The sequence below is a fragment of the Mustelus asterias genome, chromosome 15 (genome assembly GCF_964213995.1).
Source record: "Mustelus asterias chromosome 15, sMusAst1.hap1.1, whole genome shotgun sequence".
Lineage (NCBI taxonomy): Eukaryota > Metazoa > Chordata > Chondrichthyes > Carcharhiniformes > Triakidae > Mustelus > Mustelus asterias.
The window spans coordinates 76,840,107-76,866,598 of record NC_135815.1 but is presented as its reverse complement, the minus strand read 5'-3'; the positions used below and the strand labels follow the sequence as shown (position 1 = coordinate 76,866,598).

Below are 26,492 nucleotides of genomic sequence, written 5' to 3'. Positions count from 1 at the left end.
CTGTGTTTGCTCTATAAATGAATACTTGGACTGGAGAATGGGTTTTTCTGAATCATAGATTCCCTACAGTGCGAAGAGGCCGTTCGGTCCATCGAATCTGCTCCAACTCTCTGACAGAGTATCTTACCCTCTGCCACCCTATCCCTGTAACCCTACACATTTACCATGCCTAATCCATCTAACTCACACATCTTTGCAAACTAAGGGGCAACTTAGCATGACCAATCTGCCTAACCTGCACATCTTTGGACAGTGGGAGGAAATCGGGGCACCTGGAGGAAACACGCTAAATACAGCTAAAGTTGGAGAATCATCCTATCCCTGTAATTTTGGGTGGGAACACAGTCAACACGTCTGACCTCTGTGCAGGAGACTTAACCTGGGACTTTAAAAAAAATAAATTTACATGTTCGTCTTGGAACTGTCAACAAGCAGGTCTCTGAAGACATCACCTGTTCCTTATAATTGAGAAGAAATTCTACCTCCCCACTTTTCCAGTTTTCATGGTGCACAGACAGTTGCTAAGAGGCCCAGGTACTGTACTGCATTACAGACTTGCATATGAATGACTGCAGTACAATATCAGTCCTAGGATTTCCAAAACTGACAGTTATCCTAAAGGTTTCATCACATTGATCTCCCGTACCAAAAGGCAGTTAACTATAGGCCGATTAGCTTAACTTCTATAGTAGGGAGAAATGCTTGAATCTATCAGGGAAGAAATGAGGAGACATCTGGATATAAATTGTCCCGTTGGGAAGACGCAGCATGGGTTCATGAAGGGCAGGTTATGTTTGACTAATTTGGTGGAATTCTTTGAGAACATTATGTGCGCGGTGGACAATGGGGAACCTGTGGATATGGTGTATCTGGATTTCCAGAAGACATTTGACAAGGTGCCACACTAAAACCTGCTGCATAAGTAAAGGCGCACAGTATTATGGGTAACGTATCAGCATGGATAGAGGATTAGTTAACTAACAGAAAGCAAAGGGCTAGAATACAAGAGCAGGGATGTACTTCTGAGGCTGTATAAGGCTCTGATCAGACCCGATTTGTGAGCAGTTTTGGGCCCCATATCTAAGGAAGGATGTGCTGGCCTTGCAAAGGGTCCAAAGGAGGTTCACAAGAATGATCCCTGGAATGAAGAGCTTGTCATGTGAGGAACGGTTGAGGACTCTGGGTCTGTACTCTTTGGGGTTTAGAAGGATGAGGGGGGATCTTATTGAAACTTACAGGAAACTGCGAGGCCTGAATAGAGTGGATGTGGAGAGGATGTTTCCACTAGTAGGAAAAACTAGAACCAGAGAGCACAACCTCAGGCTAAAGGGACGATCCTTTAAAACAGAGATAAAGAGGAATTTCTTCAGCCAAAGAGTGGTGAATCTGTAGAACTCTTTGCCGCAGAAGACTGTGGAGGCCAGGTCATTGAGTGTCTTTAAGACAGAGATAGATAGGTTCTTGATTAATAAGGGGATCAGGGGTTATGGGGAAAAGGCAAGAGAGTGGGAATGAGAATTCTGCTCCTATGTCTTATGATCTTAAAGAGTGGGAATAAATGGGTGTTTTTCTGGTTGGTGATCAGTGACTAGTGGTGTGCTTCAGGGATCAGTGTTGGGACTGCAATTGTTTACAATTTACATAGATGATTTGGTGTTGGTGATCAAGTGTAGTGTGTCAGAATTCGCAGATAACACTAAGATGAGTGGCAGAGCAAAGTGTGCAGAGGCCGCTGAAAGACTGCAAAGGAATATAGATAGTCTAAGTGAGTGGGCAAGGATCTGGCAGATGGAGTACAATGTTGGTAAATGTGAGGTCATCCATTTTTGTAGGAATAACAGCAAAATGGACTATTATTTAAATGGTTAAAAAATTGCAGAGGGACCTGGGTCCTTGAGCATGAATCACAAAAAGTTGGTTTGCAGGTGCAGCAGGTAATTAAGGCAAATGGAATTTTGTCCTTTATTGCTAGAGGGATGGAGTTTAAAAATAGCGAGGTTATGTTGCAGCTGTATAAGGTGCTAGTGAGGCCACACCTGGAGTACTGTGTACAGTTTTGGTCTCCTCACTTGAGAAAAGATATACTGGCACTGGAGGGGTTACAGAGAAGATTCACTAGGTTGATTCCGGAGTTGAGAGGGTTGACTTATAAGGAGAGGCTGAGTAGACTGGGGCTATACTCACTGGAGTTCAGAAGAATGAGGGAGGATCTGATAGAAACATATAAGATTATGAAGGGAATAGATAAGATAGAAGCAAGGAAGTTGTTTCCACTGGCAGGTGAAACTAGAACTAGGGGGTATGGCCTCAAAATAAGGGGGAGCAGAGTTAGGACTGAGTTGAGGAGGAACCTCTTCACCCCAAAGGGTTGTGAATCTGTGGAATACCCTGCCCAGTGAAGCAGTTGAGGCTACCTCATTGAATGTTTTTAAGGCGAGGATAGGTACATTTTTGAACAGTAAAGGAATTAAGGGTTATGGTGAGCGGGCGGGTAAGTGGAGCTGAGTCCACGAAAAGATCAGCCATGATATTGAATGGCAGAGCAGGTTCGAGGGGCCAGATGACCTACTCCTGCTCCTAGTTCTTGTGTACCAATTAGAAAGTGAATACTCATTATCCAATTGGATGATTTGCAACTGGCAAACAACCTTTTCTTTCTCAATTACAACAGAATGCATTGAAAGAGAATTTTTTTTTGTAATGCCCCTATGATTTTTCTCCTGTGTTCCTCCAACAGTGCCCTGGGTCAAAATATAGAACTATCTATGGTATCTAACAGCACTGTAGGTGTGCATGAACTGCAGCATTTCAAGAAGGTGGCACTTTCTCTAGGACAATTAGGGATGAGCAAAAAATAATTTTTTGTTCCATGGATGAATATTTTTTTAAAGTTGATGCCTGAAAATTCCTGGCGGATTGGCAACCCTCAAACTTCACAATGCTTCACATGATTGTCTCTCACCACATGGGAGGTTGCATTGCACAACTCCTCTTTCCCTTGATGGGCAGCACAAAGTCTCCAATCCTTTACAGATCCTTATTCAGACTTTTTTTTTGTTGGTTATTTTATTGATGTTTTTCTTATTTGTCTATATCTGTTTGCAGCATTTTGTGCACTTCTCATTGCTTACATTCCCATTTAGCTTTAAAATTAAAAGTTTGTTTATTAGTGTCACAAGTAGGCTTACATTAACGCTAATGAAGTTACGGTGAAAATCATCAGAAGATTAGATCTTGCTCCCTATGATCTCTCTTCTTGGTCTCTTCGTCTAAGTCATTAATAAAGATTGGGAATAGCTGAAGCCACAGCATCAAGCCTTAGAGTAGGCCAACTTGAAAACACCATGTTTATCCCGATTCTCTACCTTTTTGTCCATTAACCAATCCTGCAAGCATGGGTAGGCATGGTGGTGTAGTGGTTAGCATTACTGCCTCGCAGCACCAGGGACCCGGTTCAATTCCCGGCTTGGGTCACTGTCTGTGTGGAGTTTGCATGTTCTCCCTGTGTCTACGTGGGTTTCCTCCGAGTGCTCCGGTTTCCCCCCACAGTTCAACAATGTGCACGTTAGGTGGATTGGCCATGCTAAATTCTCCCTCAGTATACCCAAACAGGTGCCAAAGTGTGGTGACTAGGGGATTTTCACAGTAACTTCATTGCAGTAAGCCTACTTGTGACTAATAAATAAATTTTTTGCTAAATTACTCCCAGTTCATAAGAACATAATAAATAGGAGCAGGAGTAGGCCATCTAGCCCCTCAAGCTTGCTCCGCCATTCAATAAGATCATGGCTGATCTCATAGTGGGTTCAGTTCCACTTACCCGCCCGCTCCCCATAACCCTTAATTCCCTTAATGGTTAAAAATCTATCTATCTGTGACTTAAACACATTTAACGAGGTAGCCTCTACTGCTACATTGGGCAGAGAATTCCAAAGATTCACTACCCTCTGGGAGAAGAAGTTCCACCTCAACTCTGTTCTAAATTGACTCCCCCGTATTTTGAGGCTATGCCCCCTAGTTCTTGTTTCCATTGTAAGTGGAAATAACCTCGCTGCTTCTACCCTGTCTAGCCCCTTCATTATCTTATATGTCTCTATTAGATCTCCCCTCAACCTTCTAAACTCCAATGAGTACAGGCCCAGTCTACTCAATCTCTCCTCATAAGCTAATCCCCTCATCTCCGGAATCAACCTGGTGAACCTTCTCTGTACCCCCTCCAAAGCTAATATATCCTTTCTTAAATAAGGGGACCAAAATTGTACACAGTACTCTAGGTGCGGCCTCACCAGTACCCTGTACAGTTGCAGCATGACCTCCCTGCCTTTATACTCCATCCCTTTCGTGATAAAGGCCAACATTCCATTTGCCTTCTTGATCACCTGCTGCACCTGCAAACTGAGTTTTTGTAATTCATGCACAAGGACCCCCAGGTCTCTCTGCACAGTAGCATGTTGTAATTTTTCACCGTTTAAATAATAGTCCATTTTGCTATTATTCCTTCCAAAGTGGATAACCTCACACTTACCAACGTTATACTCCATCTGCCAGATCCTTGCCCACTCACTTAACCTATCCAAATCTCTCTGCAGACTCTGTGTCCTCCACGCAATTTGCTTTCCCACTCATCTTTGTGTCATCCGCAAACTTTGTTACCCTACACTCGGTCCCCTCCTCCAGATAGTCTGTGTATATGGTAAATAGTTGAGGCACCAGCACCGATCCCTGCGGCACGCCACTAGTCACTGATTGCCAACCGGAAAAGCACCCATTTATTCCGACTCTCTGCTTTCTGTTAAATAGCCAATCCTCAATCCACGCTAACACTTTACCCCCAACTCCGTATACCTTTATCTTATGCAGCAATCTTTTGTGAGGCACCTTATCGAATGCCTTCTGGAAATCTAAATACACCACATCCACCGGTTCCCCTCTGTCAACCGCACTCGTTATATCCTCAAACAATTCCAGTAAATTAGTCAAACATGACTTTCCCTTCATGAATTCATGCTGCGTCTACTTGATTGAACCATTCTTTTCCAGGTGTCCTGCTATTTCTTCCTTAATGATAGATTCCAGCATTTTCCCAACTATGGATGTTAAGCTAACCGGCCTGTAGTTACCTGCCTTTTGTCTACCTCCTTTTTTAAACAGTGGCGTTACATTAGCTGTTTTCCAATCAGTTGACACCTCCCCAGAGTCCAGTGAATTTTGATAAATTACAACTAATGCATTCAATGCACCGTAATGCTTATTAACCTTTTGTGTGGCATATTATTGAATGCTTTTCAGGAATCCAAGTGTACTACATTTACCATTTCCGCTTTTATCTATCCAAGTAATTACAAAGAACAAAGAAAATTACAGCACAGGAACAGGCCCTTCGGCCCTCCAAGCCTGCACTGACCATGCTCCCTACTTAACTAAAACCCCCTACGCTTCCAGGGACCATATCCCTCTATTCCCATCTCATTCATGTACTTGTCAAGACGCCCCTTAAAAGTCACTACCGTATCTGCTTCCACTACCTACCCCGGCAATGGGTTCCAGGCACCCACCACTCTCTGTGTAAAAAATCTGCCTCGTACATCTCTTTTAAAACTTGCCCCTGGCACCTTAAACCTATGCCCCCTCGTAATTGACTCTTCCACCCTGGGAAAAAGTTTCTGATTATCCACTCCGTCCATGCCTCTCATAATCTTGTAGACTTCTATCAGGTCTCCCCTCAACCTCCTTCGCTCCAGTGAGAACAAACCAAGTTTCTCCAACCTCTCCTCATAGCAAATGCCCTCCATACCAGGCAACATCCTGGTAAATCTTTTCTGTACCCTCTCCAAAGCCTCCACATCCTTCTGGTAGTGTGGCGACCAGAATTGAACCCTATATTCCAAGTACGGGCTCACTAAGGTTCTATAAAGCGTCAATATGACTTGCCAATTTTTCAACTCAATACCCCGATGAAGGCAAGCATGCCTTATGCCTTCTTGACTACCTTCTCCACCTGCATTGCCACTTTCAGTGACCTGTGTACTTGTACACCCAGATCCCTTTGCCTATCAATACTCCTAAGGGTTCTGCCTTTTACTGTATATTTCCTATCTGTATTAGACCTTCCAAAATGCATTACCCTCACATTTGTCCGGATTAAACTCCATCTGCCATCTCTCCGCCCAAGTCTCCAACTGATCTATATCCTGCTGTATCCTCTGATGGTCCTCATCGCTATCCGCAAATCCACCAACCTTTGTGTCGTCCGCAAACTTACTAATCAATCCAGTTACATTTTCCTCCAAATCATTTATACATATATTACAAACAGAATCATTTATATATATTACACACATCTTCAAAAACCTTGAATGAATCTGTCAAACATGATTTCCCTTTCATAAAATCATACTGATTTTGTCTCGGCATGCAATGATCTTCTAAATGTATTTAAGATTTCCACAAGAATAGATTCCAAGATTTTCTCAATGACTTATGTCAGGATAATTGACCTGTAGTCCCGTGTATTCTCTGTCCCTCCTGTGTTGAATGTTGGAACAAACAACGTAGGGAAGAATAGGCAAGAGATCCTCTTTTAACAGTACCAGCTCCGAAGAGCTAAATTAAAGAACCTCAAGAATTATCTTTGGATCATTACACAAACTATGTGCAAATGAGCATATGATAAGCAGATTAGGAAGATGAAAAGCAGCCTGAAGGAGTGGTGTGGGAAAAAGGTGTTTCATATCATGGGTCTTTGGCACCAGTTCTGGAACAACAAGGAAATGTACAGTTGGGACAGGCTTCATTTGAACTGGGCTGTGACCAGGGTCCCAGCAGTTAATATAAATAGGGTGGTCATAAGGACATTAGACAGTAATTGGTGGTGAGGCAGGGAGAGATGATGGCTCAGGTGGAAATGATATATGTATTATTGTTACAAAACAAACAAAGGGAAGTGAATAAGAGAGTACAGTCAGATATTGTACATTAAGCACTACAGGAACAGGAAACACTCACACATTACTGTTTGCCTTAAGACTTGACTTCCATCGCATATCTGGTCGACCTTCCATGTTCTACCCTGTACAACCTTCAGGTCATTCAATCTCTACTGCTTGTGGCCTAACTAGTACCAAGTTCCATTCATCTATCATCTTTGTGTTGCTGATCCAAATTGGCTTATAGTCAAGCATTGCCTCAATTTTTAATTCTTATCATAAAAAGATAGAAAATAGGAGTAGGCCATTTGGCCCTTTTGAGCCTGCTCCACCATTCATTATGATCATGGCTGATCATCCAACTCAATAGCTTGATCCCACCTTCCCCAATATCCTTTGATCTCCTTTGCCCCTAGAGCTATATCTAATTCCTTCTTAAAAAAACAATGTTTTAGCCTCAACTGCTTTCTGTGATGGCGAATCCCATAGGCTTACCACTCTGGGTGAAGAAATTTCTCATCTCAATCCTAAAAAGCTTACTCCATATCTTTAGACTATGACCCTGGTTTTGGACATCCCCACCGTTAGAATTTTACAGGTTTCTATAAGACCCCTCTCATTCTTCTAAACTCCAGAGAATATAATCCTAACGGATTCAATTTCTCCTCATATGTCAGCCCCACTATCCCAGGAATCAGTCTGGTAAATTTTCCCTGCAATCCCTCTATAGCAAGAACATTCTTCCTCCAGTAAGGAGACCAAAACTGCACACACTATTCTAGGTGTAGTCTGACCAATGCCCTGTATAATTGCAGAAAGACATCCCTGCTCTTGTACTTGAATCCTCTCGCTGTGAAGGTCAACATACTGTCTACCTTCTTTACCGCCTGCTGCACCTGCATGCTTACCTTCAGTGACTGATGTACAAGGACACCCAGGTCTTGTTGCACATTCCCTTCTCATAACTTACAACCATTCAGATAATAATCGGTCTTTTTTGGTACCAAAGTGGATAACTTCACATTTATCCATATTATACTGCACCTGCCATGCATTTGTCCACTCGCTCAGCTTGTCAAGTCACACTGAAGCATCTCTGCATCCTCCTCACAGCTCACGCTCACACCCAGCTTTGTGTCATCTGTAAACTTGGAGATATTACTTTTTGTTCCCTCAATAACATATATTGTGAATAGCTGGGGATCTACCACCTATCCTTGAGGTATCCAACTAGTCAATACCTGCCACTTGGACAATGACCCATTTATTCCTTCTCTTTGTTTCCTGTCTGCCAACCAGTTTTCTATCTATCGCAATACACTACCCCCAATCCCATGCACTTTAATTTTACATGCTAATCCCTTTTGCAGGACTACGTCAAAAGCCTTCTGAAAGTCCAAATAAACCACATCCACTGGTCTACTAATTACATCCTCAAATAATTCCAGTAGATTTTCCTTTTCTAAATCCATGCTGACTCTGTCTGATTCTACCACTATTTACTGCTATAAGTGCTTTGCTATAAAATCTTTGGTAATGGGCTCTAGAATTTTCCCCACTGACTGGTCTATAATTTCTCTTTTTTTTCCTTACCTCCCTTTTTAAATAGTGGGGTTACATTAGCTACCTTCTAATCTGTAGAAACTGTTCCAGAGTCTATAGAATCTTGGAAGATGAATGCTAATGCTTCCACTATTTCTAGGGCCATTTCCTTAAGTACTCTGGGATGTAGATTATCAGGCTCTGGGGACTTGTTGGCCTTCAATCCCATCAATTTCCCCAACACCATTTCTCTACTAATACGGATTTCCTTCAGTTCCTCCCCCTCACTAAACTTTGTGTACCCCAACATTTTCGCTATGTTATTTGTGCCCTCCTTTGTGAAGACAGAACCAAAGTATGTATGTAGTTGGTCAGCCATGTCTTCTTCTCAATTATAAATGACCCTGTTTCTCACTGTAAGGGACCTACTTTGTCTTCACCATTTCTTTTCTCTTTACATACCTATAGAAACTTTTTTACAGTCAGTTTTTATATTCCCTGCAAGCTTACTCTTGTACTCTATTTTCCCCTTCTTAATCAATTCCTTGGTCCTCCTTTGCTGAATTCTAAACTGCTCCCAATCCTCAGGTCTGGTATTCTTTTGACCAATTTATATGCCTCTTGGATCTAATAACATCTCTAATTTCCCTTGTAAGTCATGGTTTGGCCACCTTTCCCATTTTACATTTGCACCGGATAGGAATAAATAATTGTTGCAGTTCATCCATATGCTCTTTCAATGTTTGCCATTGCCTATCCACCGTCATCTCTTTAATCTATAATAGCATTATTATCCTTATTTTCAAATCCTTCCATGGCCTCTCCCTATGTATAAATCCACTAAAACTCTGCAATTCATCAATTCTGGCCTCTTGAGAATTCCAGTTTTAAACAATCCACTATTCACAGCTATGCTTATTGCTGTCGAGGCCCAATCTCTGGAATTCTCCTCCTATGTCCACACAAATCTCGTTTAAGAATCTCCTTTAGTCCAACCTTTTTGACCAAGTTCATGGTCATCAGCCCTAATATTTCCCCATGTGGCTTGGTGTCAAATTTTATTCCTTAACATTGCTGTAAAACATCTTGTGATGTTACAGATATGATATGTACACACTGGGTCAGAAAGGAATTCCATACACATTGCCTTTACTTACCTCTTCCAGGGGTAGTTGAACTCCCTCGTGATTATTATTCTATGTTTTGTTACTCATTTCCCTCATTTATTTGCATATTCTTTTTTCTACCCACCTTTCAATATTGATCTGTAGACCACCCTGATTCATTATAGTTGATCATTTTCTATTTATCTCCATTCAGTTGTATTCTATTTCTGCTTTGTAAATGTGTTACATTTTCTACAGTCATTATGTTATTTCTATAAGTACAACTACTCCACTTCCCTTGTTACCCTCTCTGCCTATTCTAAATACCATACGTTCTGCAATGTTTACTTCTTAGTCTTGATTTTTCTGTATCTCTGTATGCCATATCTCAATTCTGACTAGATCTGGTTCCTTGCAATGTATATTGCTTCCAGTTCCCCTGTTTTATTACAAATACTGTGCCTTGCTTCAGCTTCAGTTATCTTTAATAGAAGCTCCCTCATTTTATGCTGAAACATCTTTATACTCCTGAACAATTACTATTTATTCCCTGACCACTTATGTTCTGTAAGAAGTCTCACAACACCAAGTTAAAGTCCAACAGGTTTATTTGGTAGCACAAGCCACTAGCTTTCGGAGCGCTGCTCCTTCATCAGGTGAGTGGGAGTTCTGTTCACAAACAGGGCATATAAAGACACAAACTCAATTTACAAAATAATGCTCTTTTTTACAAAATTTACAAAAGATGCAAGAAAGCAGACAAGATACCGAAACATTATTTTGTAAATTGAGTTTGTGTCTTTATATGCCCTGTTTGTGAACAGAACTCCCACTCACCTGATGAAGGAGCAGCGCTCCGATAGCTAGTGGCTTGTGCTACCAAATAAACCTGTTGGACTTTAATCTGGTGTTGTGAGACTTCTTACTGTGTTTACCCCAGTCCAACGCCGGCATTTCCACATAATTTATGTTCTCCCATAGGATAGCCTATTTCATCTTCTTTCCTGTTACATTTCTTTTTAAGCAAGTTTAATTTCTTGTAGTTCCTTCCCTCAATCTTCCAACTTTAAAGCCTTTGTCAACTTCCTATTCTTCCCTTTCCACTAGGATACTGGTCTGGTTCATATAGAGCCTATCTCATCGGTATAGTTCCTTCCTGACTCAGTACAGCTTTCAGTATCCCATGAAAAGGAACATGCCTTGCCCTCAGCAGTCCTTTAGCCACAAGTTAACTGAGCTGAACTGTCAGTCTTAATGCTAATTTGCATGTGGTTCAGGTAATAATCCAGAGATTAGTAGTCTCAAAGTACGGCTTAATTTAGTTCCTAACTCCTGGTATTCCCTCAGCAGAACCATCATCACTAAAACAGGTTATCTGGTCATGATCTCTTCATTGATTGTGGATCTTTGCTGTATGCAAATTCCATATTGTGTTTCCCTACCTTAGAACAGTGACGGCATATCAATAGTACTTCACTGGCTGTAAATCACTTTGGGTTGTCCCGAGGCCATGAAATGCATTATATAAATGCAAGCCTTTCTTCTTTCACTTGCAAATCACAATACTATGCCACCATACCACACCAAAATGGAACGTTTCACAGGTACCAAGTTAGGTGTAGTGATGGTTTCCAGCATCTGCAGACCTGAATGAAAGGCCAAATATAGATGGGATTCTTGTCTTGTAATGATAAAATTGGTGTTAGCTGTGCAACATGTTAAGACTGGCTGATTTTCAAGAACAATCTAATTTGGTCATGAAATGAAGCAATTTCTGAAATCTGGTTAAGAACCGGCTTTAAAAAAGTTAAAAGCGCATGGAATTTTAAAAAAATAAACGGGCAGGTAGAAAACAGTATACCATAAATTTCAATTCCTTCCAATAGTATAAAGTTTTTTTTTACAAAGTTTATACAGGACTCTCTTTTGGACTGTTCAGCATTAAATTATCTGTATTTAATATTTACTAAATTCTTCATACTAAAATAAGAAATCTGGAATTTTGGAAATTCACATTATTTTTCCTTGATGCACAATTCCTTTTCAATTCCTTTTCAAATTCAGAAGGCTACAAATTAATGAAGTATATTCCACTGAGGACCAAAAATGTACCCGGAACCAACAAATTAAAAAAAAACAAGAAAAATGATAAACAAGAAATATCTTCAAAGAATAAAATCTATGGAGAAGTGTTGAAAATCCCAAAGCACCTTTTGTACACTTAGTCCTTTGGTTAGCAGCCACCTGAAGTAGCTTAGCAAATCACTGGCGGTGTTAGATCAAATACAAAACAATAATAGTTCAAGAAGGAATCCCAAGACCACCTTTTCAGGGCAATGAAGAATGAGAAATAAACTCTAACATTGATAGCAAAACCCAAGTATTGAGAATTTTCTTCTGACGTGTAGCCCTTTAAGACTCGATCAGTACAACAGTGTAACTGTTTACTCCCATCACTATATCTGGCAAACAAGTTTAAAAGAAGTTGGTTGACATTAGCAATTGAAGGGAATCTTCTTGCTGTGTTTCATTTGGTGATGCTGACCAGAAGTGTTATTTATCCAGCAGGGTAAGGATCAAATCCGCAACGCAGGTACTACTGCCTCTTCTTTGGCTCCTGTTCAGAATCCTTATTTTCATCATTGTTAAGTTTGTTCTGCAAAGCTGCAGCTACTTTCTTGGAAGTCTTTTTGAGCAGTGGGTTTTCTGGGTGATTCTGCTTCATGTGAAGGTAAAGGTCCTCTTGGTTCATGGCTGTGAACCCACATTCTTCACAGACATACAGCTTTGCCCTCCTCTCCTTGTAGTTGTATTTCTGTGTCACTCCATGGATCTTCTTGAGGTGTGATTCCAAAGAGCATCTCTGCGTAAAGGCTTTGTGACAAAGGCTGCATTTATAAGGGCGGATTCCTGCATGTGAAAAATGAATATGACACTTAAGTTTTAGCTAATCATCTGTGCTACAAACCTGATCATTCTCCATAATTATATAATCTCCCCTCCTGAAAGTACCAATTCAAGTTACGGAGTAGTACAAGAAGTCCTGGCCCTCCCCTCCACTACACAATTCCTCTATTTAACATTTTTTAAATAGCATCCCTACAGCGCAGAAGAAGGACGTTTGGCCCATTGAGTCTGCGTTGAATCTCCAAAAGAGCATGCCACCCCGGCCCCTCCGGGCCACCCTATCCTCATAACCCTACACATTTAGCATGGCCAATCCACCTAACCTGCACATCTTTGGACTGTGAGAGGAAACCAGAACACCCAGAGGAAACCCACACAGACACAGGGAGAACGTGCAAACTCCACACAGACAGTGACCCAAGGCTGGAATTGAACTTGGGTCTCTGGAGCTTTGTGGTTGTATTCCTGAGCAGAACAATATTGAGCAAATCAGATGTTCCCATTACAACTAAAGTGAAAATCTTGTTCTTTTAGACATTTATCTAAATTTAAAAGAAATATAAATTTGAACAATTTACAAGAGGTTTCACCATTGAACAAATCAAGAGTGAGAATGGCATCATTAAACATGGGGCTGGTGAACAGAATGCAGGTACAGGATGTTGGGTTAAAATTGGATGGGAAAAGGATACGTGGAGATTATTACTGACAGAGAGAGAATGTGTGAGAAAGGAATGGAAGGAGCTGGGAGAGAGGGGGAGAAAAGCCTGAATTGCCTAAATAATTCATGAGGATAAACTGCTGAAGTGTCCAGAACAATTGTTAAAACTGAGAGTTGAAGTTATTATAACCAAAACTGTCAGTTTTGGTAAGTTTTATTGTGGAACTTGCTGCCTGTGTGTGTATCCCTATTGGGTCCTCGGTCTGTTTTGGAGGAAGTTCCTTTTTCTCACTTACAGATTGAATACAAAAACATAATGGAATCAATTATTCACTGATGGTAATTCATTATTTAAATACTGCACTTTTATCGAATTCAGCGGTCACAGGGATTTAAACAGTTGATTTGGTCAGTACATTTCAATTCTCATTGTGGCCTGCTGGTAAATGATGATAAAGGTAAAGTTGCCATATACCCAGATGACCATAGGCCATCAAAGGGGGGAGCTGACTAGTGGTGATTTAACCTGAGGATCATCACAGCTCAGGCGAGGGGCAAGATTGAGATTCATGGATAACCTCAGCCGATACAGGAATTGAACCCAAACTGTTGCCATCGCTCTGCATTACGAACCAACCATCCAGCCAACTAAGCTGACCAACCCCAATGATGATAAATAATGATATATCGAACATTGCAATGTTTATTGTTCCCTACTCTATCAGCGATGTTGTAATGAAAAACTGTTGACCAAATCAACATTAAATGAGGATTACCAAATTCTGCTCATGAATCTTACGATATGGGGAACGGCGAATGACCCAACTTAAGACATTGATGCACCTCATGACCTGAGAAAGTCCCAAGGCGCGGACATGCAAAGTACGTGGACAGTACATTTAAACCTCTGACCAGATCCTCGGACACTTGGGCTGTTTGCCCTATATTTACCCTGGTTTTTTACACACTTTTTATCCTAGTAGTTGTAAAGCATGCTGAGAGCAGCTCAAAAGTGAATCAGCTGGAATGTTGCAACCTCCAGCACCCATGGCAACCACAACAATGTTCAATCCCCATCCCAGCAATGCTCACCCCCTAGCACAAGATAGCGTGGGCAAATGGTGTTGAGGTAGATGATCAGTCACGATCTGATTGAATGGTGGGGCAGGCTTGGTGGGCTGAATGGTCTACTCCTGCTACAACCTTCCACTCGTGTGTGTGTGTGTGTGGTCGTGAAGGAGGGAGTCAGTCTTTCAGGGGATGTTGAAAGGGATGAACACTGTCAGGAAGTGAATGTTGTTCGGGGGATGAGGCTGTGAACATTGTGGGAGTGGGAATTAAACTTTGCAGGGGTGTGAGAGGGTGACAATTGTTGGGGTGGTGAATGTTTTTGGGGGTGAGGGGGGTGAACACTGACGAAGAGGATGTTATGCAGTGTTGGATACAAGAGATACAGGTGTGTGAACTGTGTATTTTGTTTCAAAACTCTGGGACTAGCCAGACTCATGTGGTCTTTACGAATCCTGGACATTCCTATAACTGGTGACTGGAAGAAGATGAGTCTGGACTGAGAGCTGCTGAGTGAGGCTGTTTTAAGGGTTAATTTCTATCAAAGGTTTTCTAGCTAAGTTTTTTTCTTGAACTTAGCAATCAACTAAAAATTACTCCTTAAGTTAAGTCTATTCTAAATGTGAACAGGGCATGAACAAAATATAAATAGGAACAAAGCCTCTGAGAGCAACGACAGCTAGTTAATGAGGTAGAGTAAAACTGAAACTGGTTTTCAGAGCTTGATTCTTGGTTTTTCAGAAAGTATAAAAAGCAGGGTCCCTCAGTGCTGCTGGGTCAGCACTGTCAATGTATCAGCATCCTTTGGCAATGACATTGTTAAAGTGATCATTGACTCAACTTACAGAAGAGTATAAATGGGCACAGCTGGAACAGATGGGTGTGGGGAAGCAGATGGAGCTGGCTACCAAGCTGAGAATAAACTTGCTTAGGGTAAAAGGTAAGCTTCAGACTCATTCCTTCATAATTATTGGAATTAACATGCACTGATTGATGTTTTGGGTGGCACGGTGGCACAGTGGTTAGCACTGCTGCCTCACAGCGCCAGGGACCTGGGTTCAATTCTGGCCTTGGGTCACTGTCTGAGTGGAGTTTGCATGCACTCCTGTGTCTGCATGGGTTTCCTCCGGGTGCTCTGGTTTTCTCCCACTGTCCAAGGATGTGTGGGTTAGGTGGATTGGCCATGGTAAATTGCGCCTTGGTGTTAGGGGCACTAGCAGTGTAAGTAAGTGGAGTGATGGGGATAGGGCCTGGTTGGGATTGGGGTTGGTGCAGACTTGATGGGCCAAATGGCCTCTTTCTGCACTGTAGGGATTCTGTGACTCTATGAGTGCACAGAACTTCAGTTTCAGAGTTTGGTCAGGGAGGGAGTTTAGCGAGCGAGGTACTCCTTTATCATTGCCGTTTTCAGCCTCTGGTATTTGGCTCTTCGGCACAGGGGAAAAAGCTAATTGTTGAGTAACTGGTAAATTAGTGCACTTATTCTAGTTGCAATAAATAGTTTTTAAAGTTACGGTATGGCAGGTCACCTCGGCCGAGTGGGATTTACATCCTGTGGTATGTGGGAAGCCATGAACCCGACCATGTATCCCTAGGTGACCGCATCTGTCACTGGCAGCAAAAGCTTTAGCTCTGGGCCATGGAACTTGAGCGGTGGCTGGAGTTACTGTGGTGCATCCGCAGGGCAGAGAACTATGTGGAAAGCTCTTTTAGGGAGGTGATCACACTGCAGGCTAGGAGTGTGCAGGCAGAGAAGGAATGGGTGACCAGCAGACAATCTAAGAGAACCAGGCAGGCACTGCAAGGGTCCCCTGAGTCCATTTTCCTAATCAGTTTTCCATTTTGGATATTGGTGAGGGCATAGTCCATCAGGGGGGTGCAGTCACAGCCAGGTCTGTTGCACCACGGGTGGCTCAGCTTCAGAGGAGAGGAAGAAGAACGAAAGAGCAATAGTGATAGGGGATTCGATAGCCAGGGAATTGAGACAAGTGTCTATGCAGCAGTAGCTGTGACTCCAGGATGGTGTACTGGCTCCATGGTGCCAGGGTTAAAGATGGCATGGACCAGCTGCAGGGCATCCTTCTGAGGGAGGGAGAACAGTCAGAGGTTATGGTTCACATTGGTACCAATGATATTGGTTTATTACCATTTATGTGGGCTTTGCTGGCTAGACCAGCATTTATTGCCCAATCCTAGTCGCCCTTCAGAAGGTGGTGGTAAGCTGGTGGTGAGGTAGGAAGTGGGATGAGGTCCTGAAAGCAGATCTTAGGAAGTTAGGATGGCAATTAAAAGGCAGGACCTCATGAGCAGTGACCTCTGGATTACTCCCAGTGCCACGTGCTAGTGTGCACAGGAATAGGGGGAATGAACACATGGCTGGAAAATTGGTGTAAGAGGGAGAGCATCATATTTCTGGGGCAAGTGGAACCTGCACAAGATTGATAGATTACATCTTAACAGGACTGGGACTAATATCCTTGCAGGGAAATTTGCCAGAAATAATAGTAAACCTGAGGATTGGGAGGATTTTAGAATACAGCAAAGGAGAATCAAGAAATTGATTAAAAAAAGGGAGAAAAAAATATAAATGTAAAGTAGCAAAAAACAAAAAGGGACTGCACACTATGGTGGCACTGCTGCCTCACAGTGCCAGGGACCAGGGTTTATTTTCAGCCTTGGCTTACTGTGTGAAGTTTGTGCGTTCTCCCTGTGTCTGTATGGGTTTCCTCCAGGTGCTCCGGTTTCCCCTCACAGTCCAGAGATGTGCAGGTTAGGTAGATTGGCCAGGCTATATTGCCCCTTACTGTCCCAAGATGTGTAGGTTAGATGGATTAACCATGGGAAAAGTGTGGGGTTACGGGTGTAAGGCAGGGGAGAGGGCCTGGGTAAGATACTCTGTCAGAGAGTTGTTGCAGACTCGATGGGCCAAATGGCCTCTTCTGCACTGTGGTGATACTATAAAAAGCTTCTGCAGGTACGTAAAAAGGAAACATTTGTTTAAGACAAATGTGGGTCTGTTACAAGAGAATTTATATTGAGGAATAGAGAAATAGTAGAGAAGCTAAATGATTACTTTTTGTCTGACTTCACTGAAGAAGATACAAGAAAACACCCAGAATTAGAGATCTGAGGGACTGGAGAGAATGAGGGATTGAATGAAATTAATATTAGTAAAAAGATTGTATTGGAGAAATGAATGGGACTAAAGGTTGATGGGTTAAGTGAGTGAGGAAAAAATCTGGCAAACGGAGTATAATGTAGGTAAATGTGAAATTGTCCATTTTGGCAAGAAGACTAAAAATAAGCTTATTATCTAAATAGTGAGAGATTGCAGAGCTCAGAGGGATCTGGGTGTTCTAGTGTATGAATCACAAAAGGCTACTATACACGTACAGCAAGTAATTAGTAAAGTTAATAGAATGTTATCATTTATTGTCAGGGAAATTGATTACAAAAGTAGGAAGGTGATGCTTCAATTGTATGAGACAATTGGTGAGACCACATCTGGAGTGTTATGAACAGTATTGGTCTTCTTATTTAAAGAAAGATGTAAATACATTAGAAGCAGTACAGAGAAGATTTACTAGACTAATACCAGGAGTGGGTGAGGTGTCTTATGAAGAAAGGTTGGAGAGGTTAGGTTTGTATTCACTAGAGTTTAGAAGAGTAAGAAGTGACTTGATCGAAGATCCTGAGTAGTATTGACAGGGTGGATGTGGAAAGGATGTTTCCTCTTGTCAGAGAAACTAGGGGTCACTCTTTAAAAATAAAGGGTCACTCATTTAAGACAGAGATTAAGAGAATTTTTCTCTGAGAGTCATGAGTCTCTGGAAGTCTCTTCCTCAAAAGAGCATTGGAAGCAGAGTCTTCAAACATATTTAAGACAGAGCTGGATAGATTCTTAATTCACAAGAGGTTGCATGGTTATCAGGGATAAGTAGGAATTTGGGGTTGAGCTTACAATCAGATCAGCATGATCTTATTGAATGATGGGGCAGGTTCGAGAGGCCCAGTGGCCTAATCCTGTTCCTAATGTGCATGTTCATATGTCCCCAGGACCTGATATTCTCCATCCCAGATTGTTGAAAGGGGCAGCTATGGAAATAGTGGATGCATTGGTGATCATCTTCCAAAATTCTATAGATTCTGGAATGGTTCCTGCAGATTGGAAGGTAGCAAATGTCACCCCACTATTTAGGAAAAGAGAGAGTTAGAAAATGTGAAACTACAGGTCCGTTAGTCTTACGTCAGTAATAGGGAAAATGCTGGAATCTGTTAAAAAGGATGTGATAAATGGACACCTGAATAACAAATTTCCTACTGTAATTTTTTACATTATATGAGAGGCAACACTTCAACAGTACTTAATTGGCTGAGAGTTGCTTTGTGAAGTTTCCGAATCATGGAATACACTTTTATATCAATTCCAAGTTCTTTCTTAAATTGATGTTTCCTGTAACATTGCTGCTCTCATCCCCTATATTGGAAGTTCATAGAATCATAGAATCCCTACAGTACAGAAGGAGGCCATTCGGCCCATCGAGTCTGCACCGACCACAATCCCACCCAGGCCCTACCCCCACATATTTACCCGCTAATCCCTCTAACCTACACATCTCAGGACTCTAAGGGGCAGTTTTTAACCTGGCCAATCAACCTAACCGCACACCTTTGGACTGTGGGAGGAAACCGGAGCACCCGAGGAAACCCACGCAGACACGAGGAGAATGTGCAAACTCCACACAGTGACCCAAGCCAGGAATCGAACCCAGGTCCCTGGAGCTGTAAAGCAGCAGTGCTAACCACTGTGCTACCGTGCCACCCCTGAGTTGCAGGGATGGGAAGATCAGCATGTGAATTGTTGTTATGCACCCATGGTACATGGGCAATGGAGGAATGGATATTATGTTGAATAGCAGGGACACTGACCAAAAAAGGTGAGCCTTGCTGCAGTGGTGAGTATTCCACTACATTACTAAATTTTGATTCCATTGTCTCTTTGAGTTTGTTTCAACCTTCCTAGTGATTCACAACAGCCTGATTGGTATTTAATTAAGGCTAATGCAATCCATTCATATTATCTGATATTCATATAGAGTAAATGACATACTGTGAAGTCTAACTGATATATCATGAAAGTGAATTGACTTGTTTTACAAGATTGCTCGTTTGTTACTGACCTTTCATTCTGTATTGTGCGTTATTAAATGTTGTGGTAAGAGTTTGCTTTGTTGTAAAATACTTTTTTTTGCTTGTATTTGTGTACTTTATTTCTGTGGCAGGAATGTCTGGTGACGTTATGGTAACAAGTTAACCAAATGCATTTTTAAACACAGTGTGGGAATATCCTTAGGCACAGTAAAAACAATTTAGAAATGTTGAATCCAACAGAACAGCTTATCTAAATTACAAAATGTTCATTTTACTGCTATAAAATATTCATGATCACTGAAGTTCATACTTATAGGATAATACGATATAGGAGCAGAATTAGGCCACTCGGCCCATCGAGTCTGCTCCGCCATTCAATCATGGCTGATAAATTTCTCAGCTCCTTTCTTCTGCCTTTTCCCTATTACCTTTGATCTCCATACCAATCATGAACCTATCTATCTTTGTCTTAAATACACTCAATGACCTGGCCTCTATGGCTTTCCGTGGCAATGAATTCCATAGATTCACACCCTCTGGGCTGAAGAAATTCCTCCTCATCTCTGTTCTAAAGGGTCATCCCTTTATTGTGAGGCTGTGCCCTCAGATCCTAGTCTTACCTACTAATGGAAAGATCTTTCCCACATCCACTCTACTCTATCAGGGCCTTTCAGTATTCTGTAAGTTTCAATGATTGTGAACATGCATCCCAGCTGATTTTCCTTTAAGCAATTTTCACTTCTTATTGGAGTAAAATAAGTCAGGCTTGGATATGACACTTTTTACATCCGTTATTGATTTTGAGTTTTGATGATGAGTTAGCCAGTGATATACATCTCATCCAGTCTGCTCTAGCCCTTATACAGCACTCATAAGAACATAAGAAATAGGAGCAGGAGTAGGCCATCTAGCCCCTCGAGCCTGCCCCGCCATTCAATAAGATCATGGCTGATCTGACGTGGATCAGTACCACTTACCCGCCTGATCCCCATAACCCTTAATTCCCTTACCGATCAGGAATCCATCCATCCGCGCTTTAAACATATTCAGCGAGGTAGCCTCCACCACCTCAGTGGGCAGAGAATTCCAGAGATTCACCACCCTCTGGGAGAAGAAGTTCCTCCTCAACTCTGTCTTAAACCGACCCCCCTTTATTTTGAGGCTGTGTCCTCTAGTTTTAACTTCCTTACTAAGTGGAAAGAATCTCTCCGCCTCCACCCTATCCAGCCCCCGCATTATCTTATAAGTCTCCATAAGATCCCCCCTCATCCTTCTAAACTCCAACGAGTACACTCACATGCAGACATTTTCCAGCAGGTGTTTCTGACTTGTTGGAAAGCTTCTCCATTTTTTTTTCCCCTTGCTGTGTGCAAATTAGCTGCCACATTCCCTATGTAGGGACTTGGGAGTCGGAATAGGCCTTTCGGCCCTTTAACGCTGCTCCACAATTCAATAAGATCATGAGTGATCTGGATGTGATTTCAGCCAATTTCCTGCCTGCACCCCATAACCCTTGACTCCATTGTCCAACAAAAATCTATCTAACACAGCCATGAATAAATTTAAAGACCCAGTCTCCACTAGCTTCTTTATCATAGAGTACCTACAGCACAGAAGGAGGTCATTTGGGCCATCAAGTCTGCACCGACTCTCTGACAGAATATCTTATCCAGGTCCTCTCCCCCACCCTATCCCACACATTTACCGTGGCTAGTCCATCCAACCTAGACATCTTTGGACACTAAGAGGCAATTTACCTTGGCCAATCCACCTAACCTGCACATCTTTGGGCTGTGGGAGGAAACCGGTGCACCCAGAAGAAACCCATGCAGAGAATGTGAAAACTACAGTCACCCAAGGCTGGTATTGAACCTGGATCCCTTGCGCAGTGAGGCAGCAATGCCAACCACTGTGCCACCACACTTCTTAAGAGAATTCCACACTCTAATGTCCCTCTGAGAGAAACAAAAAAAATCTCATCTTTGTCGAAAAAGGGAGACCTCTTATTTTTAGAACGTGTATCTTTAAATTGTGTCTCCTAGTTCTAGTCTCCCCCACAAGAAGAAAGCTTCCAGTATCCAACATAAGCAATTTCCTCAAGATCTTCTGTTTGAGTAAGATCACCTCTCATTTTTCTTAACTCCTCTGGATACAGGCCCAACCTATTCAACCTTTCTCCATAAGATAAGCCCATCATCCTAGGCATGAGTCAAATGAATCTTCTCTGACACGTTACTTGATTTTATTTCCTTTTCTTTACAACCAAAGAAGTACAGTCATTACTGTCATATTATGCATTGGGACATTCTGAGGTTGTGAAGGGCACTAAATAAATGTAGTTTAACATAACATAGGATCTGGAGTTTGCCATTTAACCCCTGCTTTACTATTCAACAAGATTGTGGCTGATCTGATCTCCAATTTCCTGCCTGCCCTGCACATCCCTTGACTCTTGTAGATCAGAAATCTGTGCAACTCAGCCTTGAATATATTCAATGAGCCACCTCCACTGCTCTCTAAGAGAATTCCAAAGACTAACAATGCTCAGAGAAGACATTCCTCCTCATCTCCATCTAAAATAGGAGACCCCTCTGTTTAATGGCCCCCTTGTTCTAGAAAGGTACATAATATGCATAACATACGAAAACATATGATTGGAACATGTCCACTTGTGATGACCAATTATCTGTATACGTCAGATTACCTTCATTTTATAATCATGTCTTGGGGGACAGAATTTCCCCAAATCAACTGATCTCTTACTGTAACTTCCACGCACTTTTAATCTTCATTTGGTATGGTGTCACATACCAGTAACTTGCAGTCATTGCTAAAACTAGGAGTTACCTCTCTTCCCTTCACAAGTAAGTCTTTTAAAATTTTACTCTATCCTTAAAGTTACAAAAGGAGATAGATATATTTCTGATTTTTTAAAAAACGGGTTAATGGATATGGGGAACAGATAGGGAGGTGGATTTGAGACCAGGGAGTGATCAGCCGTGATCTGATTGAGTGGTGGAACAAGCTTGAGGGCTGAATTGGAATAGATCATCATAGATTCATAGAATTGCTACAGAGCAGAAGGAGGCCATTCAGCCCATTTAGTCTGCACCAACAACAATCCCACCCAGGCCCTATCCCTAAAACCCCACATATTTACCCTGCTAATCCCCCTGACACCAAGGGGCAATTTTAGCATGACCAATCCACCTAACCCGTACATCTTTGGACTGTTGGAGGAAACCAGAGCACACGGAAAAAATCCACGCAGACGGGGAGAACTTGCAAACTCCACACAGTCAATCACAAAATTGAATCTGGGTCCCTGGTGTTGTGAGACAGCAGTGCCAAAACTGTGCCACCCTGCTGCCCCACTTCTGCCCCTAACTCCTATGTTCCAATACTCAGAATGGACTGGGCAAATCCAAATCCATTGCTTGCTTGCTCCAAAAACCCAAATTCAAGTAGAATCCAATTCATTGGCTCCACAAGAGAGACAAACAAGATCCAAGGACAGCACAGTTGCGCAGTGGTTAGCACTGCTACCTCACAGCGCCAGGGACCTGGGTTCAAATCCCAGCTTGGATCACTGTCTGTGCACAGTCTGCACATTCTCCCTGTGCCTGCGTGGATTTCCTCCGGGTGTTCCGGTTTCCTCCCACAGTCCAAAAGACACTTTGGCTATTGGCTATGTTAAATTCTCCCTCAGTGTACTCGAACAGGCACTGGAGTGTGGCGACTAGGGGATTTTCACAGTAACTTCATTGCAGTGTTAATGTAAGCCGACTTGTGACACTAATAAATAAACTTAAAACAAATAAGTCATGCATCTGGCCCACAGCTCTCTCACATTTTAGGGACAGGGAGTGCAACTATTAAATAATTATTAGGCTGTTGAGGATTAGGCTATTGTGTTGGCTCATAAGCCATGATCGTAATGAATGGCGGAGCAGGCTGGAAGGGCTCGTGGCCTCTTCCTGCTCCTTCTCTATAATAAAGGTGAGGCCCCGCCCCCTCCCTGCAGAGGGGCTCCGCCCCCTCGCCGCGCGGGCGGGGTTTGCGGCTGACGTACCGGTGTGCGTCCTGACGTGCCTCTTCAGGTCGAAGGTGTCATTGAAGCCCTTGCCGCAGTAGGTGCACAGGTGGCGCTTCACCTGGCTGTGACACTTCAGGTGCCGGTTGAGCATGCGCTGCAGCCGGAAGCCCTTACTGCACACCTGGCAGCGGAAGGTGGCGTCGCTGCACTCGCCGCTGGTGATCTGTCAGAGTAGAGAGAGAGAGAGACACCGTTACATTCAGCACCTGTACACCGCCAGAGCCCCCAAACACGCACTCAATGAAACTCCACTTGCCTTTAAAATACCCCCCCCCCCCCAACACCCTGTAGATAACAATAATAACCGTGGCAAACTTCTGCCAGATTTCAGACTTTGCTTAACCGAACACGTTTAAATTTGACTACATTTAGATACCAAATGTTACACCAACAGCGTACTGAATCATTTTGCCTTTTTACAGCAGGAATCATCTTGTCTTCCTTCATCCCCCAAAAAATCTACAAATAAGTGGGTCCTGCTGTCAGTACCTGAACTCTCTTTTCAATGCCAGTGGTGCATTTTAAAAGGGTTCATTTATTTTATCATTTTTATCACTCAAGTAAGGTGGAAGTGTACAATAAGGTAAATTGTACAGGGTCTTTAAAGCTTTCTTAGGACCAACATAATATATAAAATATCGCAAACTTTAATTTCATATGAACATATAATGCAGTGTATGAAATTGTAATGTTTGTGTGTATGACAATAGATTGCAAGCATAATCTAAAATAGTGTGTATTTAATCATATTTCAGATATATGGTATAGTGCAGATCTGAAATCAAATGTGCATTGTTTTTCAAATAATGAAATATAATCTGAAATCACTTCCTTTTGCTGAGCAATGTTTGCTTTATTCTGTTCTAAGAAGGGCACCTAATAGGATCTTCCTTGAACTGAGTGACTTATCACCTGTGTATTTTACAAATACACTGTCCCAGTCGGTGCACCGGTGAAGTTTTCTCTGGCTGCTGGTCTCTCCCAGTCATGGTTAAGCGGAGTCTAGAGGGGCAAGGGGAACCGGCTCACCTTGATTTTCGTTCGCAAGACGCTGCGCTTTTTGAATTCCGATCCCAGAACTTGCTCCTCCGCATTCTCCTGGTCCGGTTCGGTCTTGTAGGGGAGGCGGCGCTCCTCTGAATCGTTCAGCAGTTTGTCCAAACCAGTTGTTCCGGGTGCTGGATCCTCGCTCGCTCTTTCCTCTTGGTAACTCAAGAAGCAGCTCAGATTAACTGGGAATAGAAAATAAACCTTTTTTTTTACACAACAGCAGGGTCTATGGATGGACCGTTTGAATCTTAGGCCAGTTTAAACAATGGACGGAGCTGTGTGTGTGTTTTTCCCCTTGGCTTGTTTGAGTTTGGGGTGTTGTCTGGCACTGCTGCTCTCTCTCTTATCAGTGTTTGACTGTGAGGAATGCAACCTGATACCCCTAATGGATTGAATCCTTTAAACGGCGGCAGCGGGGCGAGAGTAGGAGCCCGGGTTCCGTTATATTTGCACAAAGCGGTGGGGGAGGGCGAGAGGGGGGGAGAATGGGAATCTGTATGGGTGCTGTTAACAGGTTGATGACTGATGGAATCAGAGAACACAGAGTACACCCTGTAATGTAAACACGGGCTGCCTTTTTACAGGATTCCTAAATCCGGGAGCACTTTTAATACACGACCTTTTTTATAAAGCGTCCTTTCCCCTCTATCCAGACGGGAGAGTGAGTGGTGTTCACATGAGCAGAGGGTTTGCGATTCAGAGCGGATGACTTGGTCCGCACGGTCGGATCACTGGGAGATTAGGTGCCTGCAGCACCCCAGGCTGGATTTGCAAAAAGGTGTTGGGTGCAAATGTGCCCGAAAGTGCGATCTGCTGGGGGGAGAGGCTCTTATTCTTCTCTGGGATTGGTTGATTCCAGTTTCATGTGTCTCTCTGCACCCCCAACCCGTCCCCCATGTGTTTCTACCTCCCTCTCCCTCACCTACACCCACCCTCCCCCACACCTTACCCTCTCTCGCAATCCCTCACCTACACCCCCTCTCCCTCCTCTCCCTCTCTCACCTCCACACTCTCTCACTGTTGCCTCCACCTTCACTCACTCATTTCCACTCTTTCTCCTCCACCCTGTCTCTCTCCCTACCCGGTCTAACCCGTTCGCTCTCTGGCTCTCCCTGTATTGTTTCACCTGGTATGTAGGTGTCGGCCCTCTCCTCGTCTGGCAGTTGGTTCCAGTCGCGGATCTCCGGGTACGGTTCTTTCCTTTTCACCAGGAAGGCTCTGGGCATGTTGCAGGCGGACCCTGGGCGCTGCTACAGATGAACAAGAAGCCGGGAATTCACCTCCTGGCTTCCACCTGATTTCCCACCACCCACCTTTTTTTTTGTCTTTTTTTACATCCAAACCGGATCCAGCAAAGTTCCAGGTATTTTACAGAAAGGCTGTTGCTGGCAGTCTCTGTAACAAACCTGTTGCTCTTTACTTTCGGGGGGAGAGGCGGCTGTGGGAGGGGGGAATCCGGTGTCTGTTGGAGAGCCACTTTTCACCTGGCGAGCTACCTTTCGCCCTAACAGGAAAAAGTTTGCTCCAGTAATTGAAAATACAACAGGAAATTTGGGAGGGCGCATGCGTGCTGAAAAAATAACGGTGTCAACAAGCCCGGGTACCTGTTGGACCGGTTGGTGCAGCTTTTGCCTTGCTGTCCCTGCCCCTCTCGCTCATGAATGTTTGCCAAACGTCCAACCATCTCTTGTTGTTCCTGTTGTTTCTCTAGATTCTAGATGCGAGAATGTGCTTCTCCAAGCCACAGAATCGATTATAAATCGACTGCACAATGCCAACGTCTAATCAGTAAACTTTCTTTGCCCTCCACCCTTTTGTTTTTTCCAAAGTTCCCTCTCTCTTTCCTAGGCGCTCTGCTTGTTGTTTCAAATCAACTCTGCGTTAGTTTCCCCAGTTGCGGTGTTTCAAGGAAGCTGGCTGTACACTTTAGATGGGGAGTGTGAGCACTGAGAGAGAGAGAGAGAGAGCTGCATACCTGGATTTTT

The 26,492-nt window shown here is 43.0% G+C and overlaps 1 protein-coding gene across 1 annotated transcript; it reads right to left on the bottom strand.

Annotated features, from left to right (window-relative positions):
* Positions 1 to 11,355: 11,355 nt before the first annotated feature.
* Positions 11,356 to 26,289, bottom strand: LOC144504585 (transcription factor Ovo-like 2). The gene is made up of 4 exons (XM_078230159.1): positions 25,634 to 26,289; positions 24,487 to 24,689; positions 23,434 to 23,620; positions 11,356 to 12,484 (listed from the first exon to the last, which is right to left on the bottom strand). The coding sequence occupies exons 1-4, from the start codon at positions 25,731 to 25,733 to the stop codon at positions 12,171 to 12,173; spliced, it is 804 nt and encodes a 267-aa protein (XP_078086285.1). The 5' UTR covers positions 25,734 to 26,289; the 3' UTR covers positions 11,356 to 12,170.
* Positions 26,290 to 26,492: the final 203 nt, after the last annotated feature.